The sequence below is a fragment of the Dipodomys ordii genome, unplaced genomic scaffold (assembly GCF_000151885.1).
Source record: "Dipodomys ordii isolate 6190 unplaced genomic scaffold, Dord_2.0 Scaffold29, whole genome shotgun sequence".
In the NCBI taxonomy this organism is placed as follows: Eukaryota; Metazoa; Chordata; class Mammalia; order Rodentia; family Heteromyidae; genus Dipodomys; species Dipodomys ordii.
Window position 1 is genome coordinate 4638032 of NW_012267245.1, and position 19924 is coordinate 4657955.

At 45.4% G+C, this 19924-nt stretch overlaps 1 protein-coding gene across 5 annotated transcripts in view; it reads right to left on the reverse strand.

Annotated features, from left to right (window-relative positions):
- Positions 1–12406, reverse strand: part of Trpc7 (transient receptor potential cation channel, subfamily C, member 7) — a 104886-nt gene extending 92480 nt beyond the window's left edge. For 4 of the 5 annotated variants that reach the window (XM_013016042.1, XM_013016041.1, XM_013016038.1 and 1 more), the window contains exon 1: positions 11644–12406. In XM_013016042.1, coding sequence (XP_012871496.1) covers positions 11644–12396 — 753 coding nt within the window. In that variant the 5' untranslated portion in view covers positions 12397–12406. The remainder of the gene's footprint in view (positions 1–11643) is intronic. The other variant, XM_013016039.1, reaches the window with a different exon arrangement.
- Between the last annotated feature and the right edge of the window lie 7518 nt (positions 12407–19924).

The following is a 19924-nucleotide window of genomic DNA, read 5'->3' on the forward strand; positions in this document are numbered from 1 at the left end:
TACCACAATTTTTGGATCCATTCATCTGTGGTGGGGCATCTGGGTTGTTTCCATATCCTAGCTATTGTGAACAGTGCTGCAATAAACATGGAGGTGCATGTATCCTTGTATATTGGTTCTGTTGTTCAGGGTAGATGCCTAGAAGTGGTATGACTGGGTCATAAGGGAGGTCAATCTTTAGCTTTCTAAGGACCCTCCAGACTGCTTTCCAAAGTGGTTGTATAAGTGTACATTCCCACCAGCAGCGTAATAGGGTTCCTCTTTCTCCACATCCCCTCCAGCATTTGTCGTTGGCTGACTTATGGATGTGGGACATTCTGACTGGGGTAAGGTGGTATCTCAGGGTTAAGACAACCAATCTTTACACAGAATACAACAGGAGCTAGATTTTCTTACTCAGCAGTGGTCTAGGAATACTCAGCCCTAGGAATATAACTGTGGAGGAATGGGTGAAGTATCAGGAGACCGAACACTGGGGTAGACTGGAAAGCCCAGGACAGAAGCGTGCACATTTGGGAACAGGTGGGTAATGAAGGTGTCATTGCAGATGAAGAGGGAAAATAGATGACACTGGGCACTAATCACATGGAGAAAAGCAAAGACGGAGAGACACTTGTTCTACATACAAAGCAAACTCCATTAGACTAAAGACTTAAACTTGATGAGGAAGTCTAGGAAAGTAGTGAAAGGGAGCGAGTGAGAGAGGAGAACATCTTCATGACCTCGAGTGGGACTATCTATTATCACATATTTTTGTCCCATTATATTTTTTACCCTGCTGTCGTTGAAACTAAGCATAAAAATAGACTGTTTCCTGGGTATTTGGCTTTTTTATTTCTAAAGGCTCCTGTGTCATATAGAACTTTGTTAAATGAAGTTTTCTCACATGCCTTTCTCTTAGTAACCTATTTTTTTTTTTTTGTTATGGGACTGCCAGCCATGACTCTGTGATAGAAGAAAAAGATATTATATTCTTTTCACCCCTACACAGATAAGTGACAGACTGTGAGAAGTCTGTCTGAAACAGTGTCTGAAATAGGGAATGACTGTCTAGAATATGTAAGGAAATCGTGCAAGAAAATGTAAAACTATTTCAGGACAGAAGCCCTGGGTGAAGGAAGCTAGAAGAGGCGATTCACAGGAAGGAGAAACTCATATTGCTAAACAATATATGGAGTGCTCAGCCTTACTAGCAGCTGGAGAGGTGCAAGTTAAAGTGACTACATTCTTCATGCTGGCCAGCATGAAGAAGCAGGACAGTATGTAGTGACAGCAGTAGATGACAAAGCAAGGCCCTGGGGAAGGGAGCTTAGATGTGGTCAGGGCTTCTGTGAGCAGCTTGTTGTGATTGGTGAAATTAACCATGGAAATTTCTTCCTGGATCTGGAACACTATATTTATAAAGAGAAACATACGGGGGTAGGGCACAGGGATGTTCTTTGCAGGCTCACTGTGCAAGTTAAAGACAATCCAGGTGGCTCGGGCTATGGGCTTGAATAAAAAGAGTAGCTGCAGGGAGTGGAATACTAGCCAGTGGACAGTAGACAGGAGCAATGGACCAGGTTTACACCCAGCAACACAGAGAGGCCATAGAAAACAGTGTTGCGTGACAGAGTGAGAATGACCAGAGCTGTACTCCATGCCTCCTTGTACACACTTTATAAGCAAGCACGCACAAATCGGCGGCATGCTTTCTAGAAGTCTCCACTAGGATGTAAACTCCACAAAGGAAGAGATGACAGGATTTTGATGACGCTACATCCCTCCGTATCTGAATACACAGAGGTGGGTGCTTCTGTGGGAGTGGAGAGTCGGGGGAAAGTGGGAGAGAGAAACAAAAATACAGTGATTGGATTCACCAGCTGAGCGTAGTATTAACCAAAGGGTTGTCACCCAGGGACAGCGGAAACTCCAGGCAGAAAAATAACAAAATACGAATTATTCTTAGATGGTAAGATTCTAGTGTTTTGTTCCCCCTGCTCTTTTGTGTTCTCCGAAAAGTCTATAATGAGTCATTTTATTTGCCTTAGGCCCAAGTCTAATGCTGAAACAGGCCTTTCTCATAGCAAGAGGGGAGGGCCTGCCAGGCTAGGTTTCCTGCCGGTGCTTTTGTCAGTGGCCCTTTCTACCTTTCCTTCTCTGCCTCTTTCAGCACCAGACACAAACACACCATCCACACGTACATACACACCTTTGGGGAATTCTCCTATGTCTCCTCAGATTTGTGCTTTGGTCAACAAAATGCACCATTCGTTTTTTCTCTCTGCTCTAGCCTGGTCTGCTAGCTTAGCACTGTCTTTGGCTTCCCAGAATAACTGGATTCTGGCTTTCTCTCCAGCTCGACTGTGAGGCTCTGCCTGATTCTTGGTATCAGCTTTCTCCAGTTCATCTCAACCTGGTCCTTCCTCCCATGTACTAGCTTGGATAGTGTCTTCTACTCCAGTCCTTCCTGAGATTGAAGGATATGACCTTATTTGGTAATTAGATAGTAGTTATAATTAATTATGAAGTCCTATTAGAGTGTGTGTGTGTGTGCATGTGTGAGTGCGTGCATATGTGTGTGTGTGTGTGTGTGTGGTGGGGAGGCTTTAATCCTGAAAGACTGATGTCCTTATAGGAAGAGAAGAGACTGAAATACACAAGGAAGTTGTCATGACAATAGAAGAGATTTGAATGATATGTCAGCAGCACAGGATTGGTGACAAAGTATCAGACATTAGCAAAAGGCAAGGAAGAGTCTTTGCTGAGAACCTTCAGAGGGTGCAAGATGCTGCTAATACCTTGACTTTGGAGTTTAGCTCCCAGTACTGTGATTTGGAGAAATTATGTTGTCCTAATTCATCAAGACTTTACTAATTTGTATGGCAGCACTAGGAGATCAGTACACACACTGTATTCAATTGTGTGTCCAAAAGGAGGATTTTTGGTGCCCTGAAAGGTCTTTCCTGCACTTACTGCCCTTTTGGCTAGCCATTTCCAAAGCTCAAACTGTAAGGAAAGAGGCAGAAGATGGGAGAGGTCTACGCCGTGCTTACGTCTCTGTGAGCTCCAGTTTGACCCAATGAGTGATAAGATTCAATCATTTTCTACTCGCTCCATGAAGCCAAGTCTAGAAAATGCAGTGGAAAGATGGAAATCCTGTTGGATCCTTTCCATCCTGGGATGACCAGTGGGGCACTGTGCCGCCAGCGCCTTGCAGTGAGCCGTGTGGCCAGCTGTGGCACACAGTTCTACCAGGACACACTGGGATCCACATCACCGTCCTGCCCTCTTCCTGCTTCCCTGGATGTCTGACAAGGGGGAGAAGTTGCAGAGCTGACTCTGCTTTGCTTCCTTCTCTCCCTGTGCCTCTCCACTGCCCAGTTCATCATTGTGACACACCAAAAGAGCCCCAAGATGGGAGAATCGGGACTAGGGGTACTCATCACAGAGCGCTCCAGAAGGTCACATCCTCTGACTGTGCCGTGACTCCATCTGCGATGATGCTCTGAGAAGCCTGGGCCTTCTGGACCCAGATACTGTTCACTCCTTCTAGGAAGGACCTTGTTCACCTGCAGAAATCTTCCAGTACCTTCTGTTCTTATCCTCTCTGACCCATTTCCTCCGGAAAGCAGATTGGACGTTTTCTAAACTGCAGAGATGACTCACCCACGTTCTTGTTGAAAGCTTGCAATTTCCCTGCATTCCCCTTAGAACAAAGCCCAACTTTTTATGTGAATAAGGCAGGTAAATCCTTGGCCAAGATTCTTATCAGGACTTATCACCTGTTACTGCTTCCCTACCACAGATCTACACCAAGACAGCAACATTTCTCAGAGCGAGCCTCTTCCGCCACAGCGGGCTGTTACATCAAGCTTTTCTATGCCTGGGACCCTCTTTCTCACTCTTCATTGTGTGCTCCTCTTGGGTCCCACTCAAACATTGCCTTCTCTGAGAAATCTTTAAACACGTTAATGCAGGCTCCCTCATGCACAGATTCAGTGTTCCACTAAGTTGGCTCTCTTAAAACTTCCCTTTATAGTTTGCAATGCTGAGTTTATTTTTATGACAATATGAAGATTTCTCCTCTCCTCCAGTAGATAATAAGCTGCTTGAGGGCAGGAGCTTTGTGTACTTCATTTATTACTTTATCATCACACCTAACCCAGAGCCTGTGACTTAGACTAGATTCTTAGTAAGTAATTCTTGTACAAATGCTGAATTTCCAGCTAACCCTATAACTAGGGTTCATCTACTTCTGACATTCCTTGAGCCTATTAGCCCTGTGCCTCTGTCACCATCCTGATGAATTCTTTCCAAATTGAGTCTCAGGATGGCTTTGCTCTTAACACAACGTTGGGCCTCCATGCTGACACGGTGTGCACCATACTTGGCTAATGCCACCCTACAACTATGATGAATTCAGACAGCATGGTGGCTTCTTTTTTTCAGAGGAACAAAAACCCCTTGCATTTCCATTTAGTTTAATTTGTGCCACTACTCACTGGCTAATTTTTTTGTAGCACTGTCTCCATTTTCTCTGTATCTCTGATATTTCAGACTGATAGTTGCACTTGTATAGGAAATGATTTTTCCCATTTTTTTTGTGTGTGTAGTGATGAATCTTTTCCATACAGATATTTTTCAAAACATAATCTCTGTCTGCGTTTGGCAGGAGCTCTGTCTGCCTGTTTCCTCCCTCCTCTTCTGCTTCTCTATCTTCCCAGCCCATGTCGCTTCTTTTCATAGTAATATTTTAGCAGTACTCTTAGTTTATTTGGTTTTAGTGGTCTGCATTTTTCCAATTGGAAAATATACCCTTGGCTTATTTTTTTTTTTTTATCATGTGCAGCCTAGACTTTTCCTTGTTCTGGAACGCACTGCTGAAGGGGCGAGATCTTAGCCCGAATCAGGAAGACCCTCTAAATAGAGAAGACGCTGAGAGTTAAGATGCATTCATTGGAAGGAGAACTATGGTGCTGATCCAGTGGGCATGGAGAAACCAGAAGGACTGTCCTCTTAAGCTCTCGGATGAAAACATACTTCAGTTATGTTTATTATGACGAGGCTCTCTGCAGGGCATTGCAGGTTCATGTCCTGAGGGGTCACTATTTATAAATCCATTCACATTAGGCAATACTGGGGTTTGAACTCACATCCTGACACTTGCTAGGAAACACCCCAGCCCGTTTTTCTTTCATTACTTCTCAGTGTGCTTACATCTAGGCCAACCTGGACTGCCATCTCACTTTTGTTCCCAGGGAGCTGTGGCGACAGGGGAATGCTACTACTCCCAGATTCTTTGATTGGCTGAGATAGAATCTCTGGAACTAGTTTGCCTGAGCTGGCCTTGAACTTTCGTCCTCCTCATCTCTGCCTTCCCAGTAGCTAGGATTACAAATGTGAGCCAGTAGTTCTGGATCATTTATTTAGTTACTGAAACAATGCATACTGAACACTTAGCATGTATCAGGACACTAGAGGTTAACTAGGATGAAGTGTATAAAGTTATTAGCAACTCAGTGGATCATGGTGTGACTTACAGAGCTGAGCAGATTAAGGTAATAAAAAATATCTGGGTGGGGAAGCTGACAGTCTAGTTTGGACTATTTACAACTGAAGTATCTAATCTCATCCTCTCCCCCTCCATTATTGTCAACAGGAAAGTTAACTTCTAATCGATGTCCAGGATCACATGGTTGGTAGGTTCTGGAACCCAGACCAGTCTGATTCCAGAGCCAAAGCCATGGCTCTGCCCTCCAGCTATGAAGACATGGTGCACTGGGTGTTCACAGGACCTTGCCCTTGTCTTCTTTTAGTAAAATGGCTTCCTTTATCCTTCTCAAATACCTATTACCCAATGTACACGGTCTCTCTATATTTCAGAGGCTGATTCTCTTGGCACAAAGCTAGAAGAGCAACATCATTTAATTTTAAGCATTATTTGTGATCTAATGAGAAATTGCCATTAAAGCACACATTAATTAGCTAATTTTCTAATGATGAGTCAGTAATGATGCTCTGGTCAACGTGCTCATCCAGACATGCAGACAGCAAAATAGAAAAGACCAAAGGAACCTTGGGCAGAGTTATCTTCATCTCATTTCCTGAGCCAGTCCCTAGATACTGCTCTCACCTTTGGGGACCTGTGACCAGACACACATGCTCAGACTGCACACACTTGAGCATTCCTAGACCACACCTCATCTGCACATGCCTCGTGAGGCACTGGCCCATCAGCTGAATTCTGCAGCCTTTCCTCTTGTTTATCTTTGGATGTTCAAGCACAGGGAGAGAGTGACACAGCAGATGAAGGTTCTGGTGATGATATAAACACGAGCGCTGAGGACCTTTCCGCCATGTTTCTTTTTGTTTTGGCAGTCCTGAAGTTAGAACTCACCTCTGCTAGACAGGCACTAGCAAGTGTTCCCTGTTCCCAGCTGCTTCATACCCACATAGGCCACCCACAAGACACCCTTTCAACACCTGCAGCCTTCACTCCTTAAAAGCTCTTTCCCAATGAAAAAGGAGACAATTTTTAAATCGTTTCCCACATGTTAAGCAGATATTTGTTTATACTACCAGCAAGCTTTCAACCTTCAAGGAAATGCATTAAACTAGGGTGTTAGTTCATAACATTTACCCATCCTAAGGATATACAAAGCATGTGATAAACGGATAGAAATTCTAGAGCAAGGCAAGCAGCGAATCCTCCTGCCTGGCATGGGCCTTTACTCAGCTTCCTGCCTCCCTGGCTCCAGATGGCCACGGTTCAAATGCACTCTGAGCTCTCAGAGCCACAAACGCAGCCACTCCTCCTCCTCTTCTGTCTCTTCCATTGTGAGAAGTTTGCAAGCAGATCACAAACCATCACCTCAACATCTTTACCTTCCACAATGGGATCACACTAGAATCATAGCAGGTGGCAAATTGGTCTGCTTTATCACTATTTGCAATTTTAATCTGTAGTATTTTAGACCCAGAGGGTTTTGTAAAATGGGTCTGAAAATGACAGCACAAACATTGATCCATAATTCATCATCTATTTTTCATAATATATTTGGTTAACAGTCTATTGACAAACAGGTCATTAACACTTGAAGCAAGATAAGCCACCAGTTCAGCTGGGTACCCACACTCATCCCCTCTGAGGTCTGGAAGAATAAATTGCTGTGACCAAAGAGCAAATCACAACCCCTGTGCTGGCTCCTTGTCAACAGGAAGGGCCTTCTCGTAAGCAGCTTGGCTGGTTTTCAGAACAAGCTGATGTTAAATAATGGTGATACACTGCTGGCTGGGCTTCCACAGCTCCTTAACATGCGAGTATTGGAGGCTTTAAACTAAAGCGTGTGAGCATGCAAGAAAGGTAACTGCACTATATCCTGCTTTCTTTCTTCCCACGCCCTAACTTGACTCATAGTATTCTCCTGTCACTCTTGCTTCATGTCCCCACTGGGGCATAGCTGCCACCATAACTCTGAGGAGTTAGAGGAAAGATTGACTCTCTAATCACTTGCAACATCACTACTACAGATCATCAGCATACACAGATACCCTGCTAAGGAATTTGACTAGGAAGACATCAGTGGATTAAGAGGGACCCTGCGTCATTCTATCAGGGTGACCCATTAAGAAAACCAAACAGACGGATTCAGCAGAGCTGCAGAGGCCTTACTGTGCTCTAGGTGGCAGGATCTGTAAGCCAGCGGAGCTACTCCAGATGCCCCTACAGAAGGAGAGACTATTACTCCGCTGGATGAGGGACTTTGAGTAGTCCAGCTCACACCAGTATTCCCTTTCTGTAGTTCCTAGAGAATAGATGATCTGGTTAGCCAAATGTAACTGTCAATACTGACAGTTCTCCCAAGCTCCATTTTAAGTAAGACTGAGAAGCACCATGTATCATATGCTGGCCCTCAGTTATTTAACACATGCGCTTTAGCCCCTTTCCCTGCTGGAGTCCTTCTCAGAGCTCTTCAATTTTACCATTTCCATCAAACACCTCTCTTAAATCTATAAACCATCAGCTGAAACGATTGCCCTTCTAGAGTGTCCTTCATTCTCTTTATCAAGTACATCTGGAATGCTTACTAGTTTACGGTAGGGGTACCATTTAAGGTACTGGGAAATCACTACTGATCCAAGAAGATTAGAGAGACATAAAGAAATTCTTGAGCAGATATATAATTTTCCAACCAAAAAGAGTGGCTTGCTAGGAGCCACGTGACTACAGCTACAATTTCCTGGAAACTTGACATGGGCTACCCTTCTTGTCAATGACTTGCCTCTATTTTAGTAATAAAATAACTCACAAAAAAATGACGCAGGCAGTGGAATTCAAGCTTGTTATGAGTTTTGTTCCCTAGTCAGAAAGAGTCACTCCAAAATGAGTGTTTGAAAGGAAGTGGAGGATGACACATTTCCAATGAGATTCCATAGCTTTTTACATAGTTGATGATGTCAGGCTGTCTATAACATGTGATTACACAGGCAACAATACGTGGTCCCTTAGAACTAAATCAGATTCATCAAGAGTGCATTGGAGCATCCACCTGCTTGCGCATTATTCTTTTATTACAGTTTGACTTCTTTCCTGCTAAGCGTCTCCCTGAGATTTATAATGTCAGGGAATACACAGGCAATGATAGTTGAATAAGTAATAAAGTTCTAAAGGAACAGTTATGCTAATTTATAACACACCATTTGTTGGCAATCTAAAAGACATTTCAAACGAAGGTAACTAGAGTGATGTTAATAGCCAGCAAACGTCTTTGTCTCTGAGTCTGAGTAAATTATTGCATTAGAGAAAGGATTTGTCACTAGGTTAGTAGTAGTGTTTTATTATGTATACAAAGTATGTGGGATTAAGGTTTTACTAAAGGAAACAAATGACTCAGATGTATTTATAAATACTAGTCTATCAAAATTTATTTAGGATGGCAGATGTGAGATAATTAGATAATCTGGTCCTAAAGGCATTTTTTTTTTTACCAGAATTATCTGTGTTCGTGGATTTAGCAATTTCTTCCACATAGTCTATGTCTGAAGACTTGTGAACACACAAAATTCCTAATCTTCATCAGGAAAATCCTTAGCCTCCGGTGAGGTTAGTAGGTGAGTGAAATAAGGAAAGAAAAGGTGAACAGCTAAAATATGGGGAAGTTCTTTGGATAATCTCCCCCAGCTCCATCCCCCAAGTTTCTAGGTGAGGCCTTGGACACTGCAGGAATTATGGAAGTAGCTCCAGGTCAGGGAGGGGCCCAACTTGGAGGGCCAGATGGAATAAAATAAGCTTAACTGCAAGATCAGGTATCTCTCACTGGTACTTTTCTTAATCCTCCTGCAAGCCTAGCTGATCCACTCCTCACTCACGGTCTCACGGATGCACATCTGAACTCTCCCTCACATGAGTCTCACCAAATCCTCTCATCCATCTTGTCTACCAGCCAGATGCATTTCCAGACCTCTAGCTTTCATCACATCTAATTCCTTAATCACAGACTTCTAGTGGACCTCCATTTCCTGCAGTATAACACTCGAAGCGCACAGCCTGACCTGACCAGCCCTCTGAGGTGTGCTCCAGCTCATCTTTTCCGTAGCAAGTCTGTGCTTCTGGTCACAGGGAGCTGCTTTTCTCCCTGCTCTGGGATCTTCTCACCTTGCTGCATCGAGATGCCTCCAGGACTTTGCTTTTCCCACACATCCCAGTCCTCCTGTGCAGTAAGACCCAGTCCTGTTCGATTTACTTCTGTGAGACCTCCCTGAATGAAATGGCTCTCAGGGATGCCTCCCCCCTTTCTCTGTGGTGGTACTCATCCTTGGTCCCATTTGGGAACAGCTCACAAACTGACACCTTGTTTGAGCAATGTACTTTTTACTTGTAGGTGAAATCTTTTCTCAGTTTGATTGCCATCTCTGTGTGTGACACATCTTTGAGTGTTGCATGACATTTAGACCGCAGTGGTCTCTGATCAAATGAGAGAATGAGAAATAATTAGCTTAGGTGTAGTTCCTGTTCTCTCAGGCACTTTTCTGCAGTGAAGAGCCCCATTGTCACTTAGATACAAGCAAGTCAAGCTTAGCAGCTCAGTCCAAGCACAAGGCTCTGGGCGCTTGTTTGCTGGAATGACTGAAGAGTGGATTCTGGTTTCTGGGTGTCTAGAACAAGTTTGCTACTTAGCAGCTGGCCACTCCCCCTATCGCTGGCTTTGTACGTAATCATGGTTGTTGAAGAAGTTAAATAAGATCACATAGGCAAGGTAATTAATGCTTGGCATATAGTAAGCATCAACTATAAATGTTTGATTTTACAATTAAATACTATGTTAAAAGAATTTCTCACACTGGGTCCCAGTTTCCCAGCAGCAGTGTCAGTGGGCAGAAAGACACAGGATGACTCTTGACTAATGGCTGTGGAGCTGCACCTCCACTCTTTGGGCTGGCCTTGGGAGGTAGAGGTGGGCTCCTGTACTGGCATGATGTAGCTAACTCTAGAGGGACGGTTCTTTTTCTTTTTGTTCTGGGTTTTAACTTGCCCTTGAGCTCTCACTTGTCTGTTTTATTTCACTCATGGTTGATGGTCTGCCATTTGAGCCAAACCTCCAGGTCGAGATTTTTTGCTGGTTATTTAGAGATAAGACTCTGGGATTTGTCTACTCAGGTTGGCTCTGACCTGCAGGCCTGAGATTTCCAGCTCGTGAGTAGCGAGGATGACAGGTGTGAGCTGCCCGTGCCTGGCTGCAGACACTGTTATTTTCCCTTCTTTGTGCTGCCTTTGAGGTCCATTGACAGGACACTGGCAGTGGCTTGCTGTGTGGAAGAAAGGCCGGGTAGTTCACACCTGTAACCCAGCCCTGAGGAGGAGGCAGAGGCTGGCCTGAGCTGCCCAGTGAGACCCTGTCTCACACACACATTGTGTCCTGAAGCCTGCCAACAGCGCTCAGAGCGAGAGCTCGGGGAGGCAAGTCAAAACCACACAACCTCGGAGGTGGGGGGGGGCAGAGCAGAGTCCTCCCTGAGATGGGGGCAGAGCAGAGTCCTCCCTGAGATGGGGACAGAGCAGAGTCCTCCCTGAGATGGGGGGGCAGAGCAGAGTCCTCCCTGAGATGGGGGCAGAGCAGAGTCCTCCCTGAGATGGGGGCAGAGCAGAGTCCTCCCTGAGATGGGGACAGAGCTGAGTCCTCCCTGAGATGGGGGGGCAGAGCAGAGTCCTCCCTGAGATGGGGGCAGAGCAGAGTCCTCCCTGAGATGGGGGCAGAGCTGAGTCCTCCCTCAGCTCCGCGGGGAGGCGGGCAGAGCTGAGCCACCACATCTCATCTTGTACCACAAGGTTTGTGGAATGCCAGATCCTGGCCACACTTAGCAGTTGTAGCCTTGCCCTCTCCGGCCCAGGCGTGCCCCCTCCTGTCTGGGCACGCCCCTCCAGTCCCGGGCACGCCCCTCCTCGCTCCAGGCACGCCCCCTCCAGTCCCGGGCACGCCCCTCCTCGCTCCTGGCACGCCCCCTCCAGTCCCGGGCACGCCCCTCCTCGCTCCAGGCACGCCCCCTCCGACCCGGGCACGCCCCTCCTCGCTCCAGGCACGCCCCCTCCAGTCCCGGGCACGCCCCTCTCGCCTCGGGCACGCCCCCTCCCGGCTCCCTCCAGGCCCCGCGCGCGTGCGTTACCTTGAACTCGGTCTCGATGTTGGCCAGCCTGGCCAGCTCGTTGCTGAGCTCCAGCGCGGTGAGCACGGGGTCCTCGCTGGACAGCGACAGGTAGGCGGCGCTGGCCAGGCCCTTGTAGGCGTTCATGCGCGAGCGCGAGTGGCTGAAGGCGTCGCGGCGCTGGCGCTCGGCGCACTGCGCGCACTTGCAGAAGTAGTCGTGCGGGCGCTCGATGCGCGCGCCGCGCCGCAGCAGGATGTGCACGATCTCGTACTCCTGGCAGTGCGCCGCCAGGATGATGGGCGTGATGTCGTGCGAGAAGCGCGTGCCGTCCTCGTCGTAGGCGTAGAAGTCGTCGTCGCGCAGCTCCTGCTCGAGCGGGCTGAGCGCCAGGCGCCGGCCCTGCGCGAAGGCCGGGTGGCCCAGGATGGCCTCGACGATGCGCACGTAGCCCTTGCTGATGGCCAGCAGCAGCGCGTCGCCCACGCGCGCCAGGTTCTCCTTCTTGAGCAGCAGCTCGGTCACCTCCAGGTGCTCGTTGCCCACGGCCAGCTGCAGCGCGTTCTGCCCCATGTAGTCCACGCAGTTGAAGTTGAGCGTCTTGGACTCCTCCAGCATCTTCCTGACCACCGGGATGTTGCCGTACTCGGCCGAGTCCAGGAAGCGCTCCTCCTCCGGCGTCAGGCTGGTGCCCTTCTCGTTGAACATGTAGGCCGGGCCCCGCGTGGCCTGGCGGCGGCCCTTCTCCCTCAGGGTGGTGTGCCGGCGCTGCATGGTCCTGAAGGTGCCGGGGCCGCCCAGCCTGCGGAGGGCGAGCAGAGGGGGTCAGCGGGACGCCGCCGAGGCCAGCGCCTTTCTAATGGGGAAGGGACGGACTTGGCCACTCTCCACCCCCGACTCGGGGGCAAGGGGGGTGGCGGGAGAGCCGGTTATTCAAGTGTGTGCCCGGTGGGCCCCGAGAAGGACGGGTTCCCTGAAGTGAGTAGCGTGTGGAAAGCGCCCAGTGCTGGCTTTATTCTGTCCCCAACCCCAGTTCCTCTGGGGCTGCGCCCCGGAGTTGGCCACCGTAGTTACTGCTGCCTTTGGGTCACGTCTGGCCTTCTAGCAAGTTGGCACACTAAGGTGAAGCTGCAATCACGCAAGAGTGGACACACGGGGTCCGTCTCTGCATCCTGTGCAAGCCCTCCACCAGGTCTGGGTTCTCTGGTCCCCAGGGAACTTAGTCTCCTACTACAAGACAAGATGTGGCCGGGGACGGGACAGGGGGGATTCGGCCACGTCTTCTTTTGAAGGAAACTGGGTTTCTAAATGGGTGGAGGAGATAAGAGATGAAGTCAATTTGTATATGCTGGGGTTGCAATCTAACTTACTGTCTTTCCCATACATGTCAGCCGCTATTCCTAGTATTATTAATGTATTAAGGACTTACAGTGTGCTGCTAAGAGCTTTGTATGCGGTGACCCGTATAACAACCAGAGCAAGGCTAACTAGCCTCATGTCTGATGACAACGAGGAGGGAAGGGGAGTGGAAAGCCTGTCTTTGAATGACTGCCATTTGCCAGTCATGTGGCTTCAGACAAGTTACCTAAGAATTTGTTGCACTTTTAACACATCAGATTAGGGAGCGTAAACAGCTAACATGTCATTTGAGCTCAATTCAGGGTATTCTGTTTCCAGTTAGCCTTGAGACCTGGAGCAGGTAAGCCAGCAAAGTAGAGGGGCTGGACTAGATGTTTTCTTAGCATTCATGAACTTGGGTAGCTCAGATTCTTCATTTGTTCCTCTCTGAATTTTCTATTCTCCTTTTTGAGTCTATTCCCATTCCCATTCTTCAGATAACATTAAAAATGGTATGAATTTCAGCAAGAGTATCTGTTCTAAAGAGTAAGTACTTAGCTGGACACCAGTGGCTCATGCCTGGAATCCCAGCTACTCAGAAGGCTGAGATCTAAGCATCATGTATCAAAGCCAGCTTGAGAAGGATAGTCCGTGAGACCCCTATCTCCAGAGCCTGGGAGTGGAGCTGAGGCTCAATTGTAGAGTGCTAACCTTGAGCAGTAAAGGTCAAGGACACCACCCAAGGCCTGCATTCAGCTCCTGGATTGGCATTAAAAAAAAAAGAGTAAGCACTTAGGGATGTGTTTCTAAGTTTTTTGATAGTCCCAAGAACTTCCTGTTGTTGTTATTGATTATGTTTCGAGTATGAAAAATACCCAGTATTTCATTTAAGCCATTTTAAGAAAGAAGCACCAAAAGCAATCACAGCACAAGGTTTATAAATTAGAGTTAGTGTTTTGCAATTAAAAGAAGTGTCAATTAATTAGTACTGTGAACTCGGGAATTTGGGGCTCCACTATTTTTCTGCTTACTTTATCTTTTGACCTGTGCTAACCCCTTTGATTTTAGCTCCTTGAGAGTCAGATCTTGCATATAAAGCAGACAGTGGTGGTCAGAGCTTGGTGGTCTAATCCTGCCTGGAGCAGACTCACATTTCCCTTCTACAAGCTGCTAAACTACAGGGTAGAGTAGCATCTGCAGCTGTGGAGAAACTCCCTCCACAGGCAGCTGTGGGTGGCCACCCCCAACAGAGATCTGCTCCTTTAGGGGTTGAATCTGAACTGCCATCCACTTTGATAAATGATTCAATTCAACTTCTGAGCCCAGTTTTTCAGGAATGCTCTTTCCAGGAAGGAAGCTGCTTGTTTCTACCAAAGGTAGACTCTAGATGGGGATCCCAGAGCCATCTTTACAGAAGGGGCATTCACAAAGAGTATGCGAGCATATTTACTATCATAGGTTTTTCAGAGGGAGAGTGGTGATTGCGTTGAAAGCTATGCGGTCGCTCCACTTGTATCCCCAAAGGGCCTTGTTCCCAGGGATGCCGTGAACTTAGTTTCAAGGCTCAGCACTTGGGCACTGACAGAGGTGGAAACTGAGCCCACAGAAGGCTAATAATGTTTCTCATGGAATTATTTAGCTTCTCTTATGAACAGTTTCTGCCTCTCTCAGGAGCATCTTCTGGAATTAGCTATAACAGCTCAACCCAAGAAAAAAGCAGTTTTCACTGAAGAATGTATGAGCTCTGTATTAGCTATGAACTAGCAGCTACTCTTAAAGAAGCAGGCACCACAGCTCCATCCTACACCCCTTTTCCTTTGCAGGACTGTCCAAGGGGAAGAAAGTTTCAGAGCACAAGGTCAAGGGTATACAACTAGTACACAGCAGGAAGCCGTGGGGAAATAAATTCAAAGGAGAAATAATTACTGAACCAGGTTAGAGCAGAAAGAAACATTTCACAAGGAACATGCCAGAACCCAGTCTACATTCAGAGCCCATCTAAACATCAAAGACACTGCAGTCAACAAACTTAAAGAATGTTCAGTCATCATTTGTTATTTAGCCTTATTAACAAAATAAAACAACAAGACACAGAAAAGAAGCTATTAGCATTTTCCACTTTTAGGTGGAGAGACTGAAGTAGGTGATGTGAAAAGACTACACCTTAGGGCAAACAATTTCTACAGAAAGGTATGAGTCTTGAAGTTCCTATGATAATTAGATGCACTGAATAATGTGTGTGCATGGCTAGGACTTGTTAGAAGTTAATATGTTTCCACCACTTGTCATACATTTCCCTGAATGACCTTGAAAGCAGACACCCAGATGTACCAAGAAGTAAACAAGCCTCTCCTTCACAGCCTTTACAATCTCAGCTTTGGAATACATTCAGATGCTCAAAAAATTGTCAAGTCTGCCCCTTTCTAGTGGATTTGGCATTAAAAATGAAACCATCTAAGTCTTCAAGTCCAGAATGCACAGAGATTGTTGAAGGACATACTACTCAGCGAGATGGCTTTCAGAGAATGGTTTACAACCATAGGTCAGTTCAGATATCCACGAAGGCCCTCCAGTCTCCATGGGAGCTTTTCGTTAGCTCTGACCCTCTGTCCCTAATACTCATCTAGTGATGGGTATGTGTGTGTGTGTGCGTGTGTGCATGCTGGTCCTGGAGCTTGAACTCTAGGACTGGTTGTCCTTTAACTTTTTGTCTCAAGGCTAGCAGCCACAGCTCCACTTCTGGCTTTTTGCTGATAAATTGGAGATAAGAGTCTCATGGACTTTCCTGCCTGGGCTGGTTTTGAACATTGATCCACAGAGCTCAGCCTCCTGAGTAGCTAGGATGACAGGCGTGAGTCGCCAGGGCCCAACAACATCTCATGGTGCTTTTTCCACAGTTATTCAATGACAAATATCTTTAGCTACCACAGCTTTGCTATTTACCCTTGATATTATTGATATTCTAGGCTTTAGCCATATGTATCACATGGGTTGGAAAGAATCATGGTGGAGCCAGAGCTCCCACGCGGGACTGCCGTGGCTTGTCTTGCTGGACTCTGGTTCCTGTCCCAGTTTTAGGGCCTGTATAAGCTGAGTGATTCTCCCTGGAATGCAGTTGCCCTCACATTAATACTTTTCTTAAAAATGAGCTTGAATACAAATTGCCTTTTATTTCATATATTATTAAGGTAACGTGTGATGAAACTCATCAAACACCCCAATTAAGATACTGTGTTTTCCATTTTCCAGAAATGCGTACCTTGACATTTGGTGTCCTTGAGAAGAAGGGTTCCAGTGGAAACAAAAGCATATGTGAGAGAGGCCTGCTTACTAAACTCCCTCTTGACCCTCTGGTTGCTATTTTTATCAGCCTACTCTTACAGATGCCGTCAGTCCATTTAAGGAAGCCAGATGTGGCTAATACATAAGAAGTATGAACCTTGCACCTTAAGTCCAGCTGCAAACAAGCATGCACTTGGAGACAGGGATGGCAGTTAATTTCTGATGAAGAAAAGGCCACAGAAAAATGTCTCTTTTTAGAGATTTGTTTGTGTTTTTTTTCCATTTTTTTTCTGAAATTGCTAGATGCATCAAAAGTCTCTGTGGAAATTAGCCAACCCTGAAATCAATTCAGGCTATAACATTCCAGCTGGATGTAGAACCAAACAAAATGCAGGCTCTGATGAGGCACTGAAGGAAACCCAGCCCCATTCTACTCCTTCTCCTAAGTGGACAGGCTCGGGCTGTTAGTCCCAAGAGCCAACTTGACGAACTAGTCAGGTGACTCGCAGTCCTTCTGAACCTCAGCCTTAGGAAGTGAAGTAATAAAAGTCACCTCTCATATTGCTCAGAACCACACTGAAGATTAGGGTCTGTACACCAGATTCTCTAATTACCGTAAAGGTTTGTACAAGCGTCCATAAGAACAATCTTCAAAGTCTTACACACAGATATACTTAGGCCTGGAGTTACTCAGATTGGTGCAGATTTTACCCTATTCTGATATACTAAAATTAGATGTTTTTCAACTAACTGTGTAATAGTGATGGTTAATATATAAGTCACATTCACCCTGTGCTGAACACTGTGCCAAGTGCTTTGTATAAATGGTTTTAAATAAATTATCCTGATAAGTTTAGCTATTTTCCTAAATGACTGTCCAATCATAATGATTAGCATTTATTACGTTCACCACATGGCGGCCTCCATGCTGAGCGCTTGGCGTGCAGGATCATCTTTAGGTTCTACAGATGAGTACATCTTTTGGTGCTATTGTCACTCCCAAGTTTTAGATGATGAAAGGATGACCCACACGTCCCCACATACGCAACTTGTGCGGGATGCCGCCCCCATCAGGAGTCCAGTCTGTGAGCTTGCAGCCCATGCTTTTGGCTGTATGTCACTGCCATCCATCTTCCTCCTGTATTCTTTCTACGATTCTTTAGTCTATAATTTTTCCACTAGAGTGAAGAATTCTTGAGGACAGGGGGATTAGTTGTTGATAACGACATATGCTGTGGGCCTGAGAACCCTTGATGTTTGGTCTATGGTACATGATCAGACCATTTATTTTTAAATGCTTGATATGGATTGGTCATTTAAGAAGAGCAGTTAGCTAGAGAAATTAATATTTACCATTGTCATCCTTACCAGTCCAGAAGGCATATAATCCAATGGCCATTTCCTATTTCTGACTGATAACTTTTTAACTATGAGATATGGGTTTGTAAGTAAAATCGGCTTCCAATTAGCTTCACAATAAATTATGATCCATAAGTTGCTATATGAGTTGAAGTGAGATAGTGCATGTAAATTACTTAGTACTCTCCTGTCATTGAAGATTCAGTTTAGTTTATTGTAATTATGCTAATCAAAGGCATGAAGTTGATATCAAAGGTAGTGATGATGTTGATATGCTTGTACAGCGTATTCTTTTTGGTGGTCCTGGGGTTTGACCTCAGGAGGACTGTATCCCTGAGCTCCTGTATGCAAAAGGCTAGCTCTCTACCACTTGAGCCACAGTGCTACTTCCAGTTTTCTGGTGGTTGAAGATAAGAGTCTCACAGATTTTCCTGCCCAGGCTAGCTTGATCCTCAGATCTCAGCCTCCTGAGTAGCTAGGATTATAAGCATGAGCTACTGGCACCTGACAGTATTTTTTAAATAAAAAAGAGATACCTACCTAATTACTTTATATATATGAGTAAATACTATATCTATATGTATATCTATCTATCTATATATATATGAGTCTATATCCTACAAGAAAAAAGCAAAGTGTTTTTATGCTACTCATTATAATCTATTAAAATATATTTTCTAAGTAATTCTGCCTAAGTAGGATGTTTTCCCATGGTGTCTTAGATTGGAAAATATTAGCTGAATATTAATAAGTGACTTGAACCATAGTTTATTTATTTACAAAATAAGACCATGTAGCAGAGAGACTATTTTCTGTCCCCTCCAAACTCACACACACATTAACTATCCAGCTATCCAAATGTAACTATTGCTTTGTGTATGCCTCTTTTGTTCTTCTTTTGAAATTTTTACTTGCCTATTTGGACGTAGGAAGTTATAAAACTGAAATGTCTATATTTCATTGTGTACAACTCCAGTGAGAGGTAACACAGCAAGTTCAAATATTTCCCTTAAAAAAGATTAGTCTTGGAATAAAGTAGGCATATATGGCCTGCGGGTCTCACTGACCTCTACCATGGAAGTCTGCAATGAATATCTACCATTAGAACAAAGAGACTTACTTCAACTGTGAGGTGACAGTACAGAAAAAAAGTGTGTTCAGTATTTATCTGTGGGAAATGCTGGTTGCTTTTCCTAAGAAACAATTCTTGGTAGCTGTCATCCAAGACACCGCATGTGTTCTGCAATTAGCTGCAATGAGGCTCTACCTAAATTTTTTTCTGGGTTAATTGCTGCCTAAAGGAGTTAGCTAGCTAGCATGCCCCTAAGCTTAGGCACAAGTGTTTTTGTAAATAAATATTTATGAAATTATAATTGTGACATAAATTCTTGATAAGGCGTTACACAATCAAATGAATATTATTGTTAAAAAGATCTTAGAAGTGAATTTGTCTCATATCAATAATGAATACTCTTTTTCTACATGAGTTCATTCATAAATCTGTTAAGTGCGCCTGGTGCTTTAGAAATAAGGCCCACCAGCAGGTGGCATGCTGAGGCAAAAATTCACCGAGTGCCACCAGACAGGGTCAATCATTATTGCCTTTTCCATATCTACCTTACATCCATTAAGCCTTTCAATTATATTTAACAGCAGCAGCGTCTTGGTGTGTCTACTCAGCCATACGTCAGTGAATTTACAACTTCACATTTAAAGAGGGAGTCTCAGTGATCCAGAGTTTCAGAGCTCCTGTCAAAGCCCTGCCCAGATCACATCTCTTTTTAATAAGAGCATATTTGTTATTCTGAAATGGATGTCTAAAGGAGATAGATGGCTCAAGCCATATTTTCAACAACAAAACAGCAGTCACTTGGCCACCTGTAGTTCTTTAACAGTGACTCTCTATTCATTAGAATATAGCCACCCTTCCCCTCTTGAGCCTGCGTTGGTATAAGGATTAGACAGGAGAGCTCTGGGTGGTAGAGATGTAGAAACAGCCCTCCCCCCCCAAAAAAAAAAAACAAAACCACGCCAGCACAAAGGACTAAGCAACCAAGGTGAGTTATCTGCTTCCAGATGGCTTTTGTGCAAACTTAGACACTCAAAACAGGGGGGAGAGATTCCCCCACCAACTCACCAGCCAAGCTTTCCTACCCAGAGGTAGTTCTCCACGCCTAACAGTGCAGCAGAGAAAGGACTAGTAAATAAAAGTTCAATCCCACATTTGAGGGAGAAAGCAGCCCACTGGCCAGTGTGAGGGGATGGTCGTCGCCACTTACATCGAGGGGGAAGGGGCAGGCTCGTCCTTCCTCTAGATGACCGG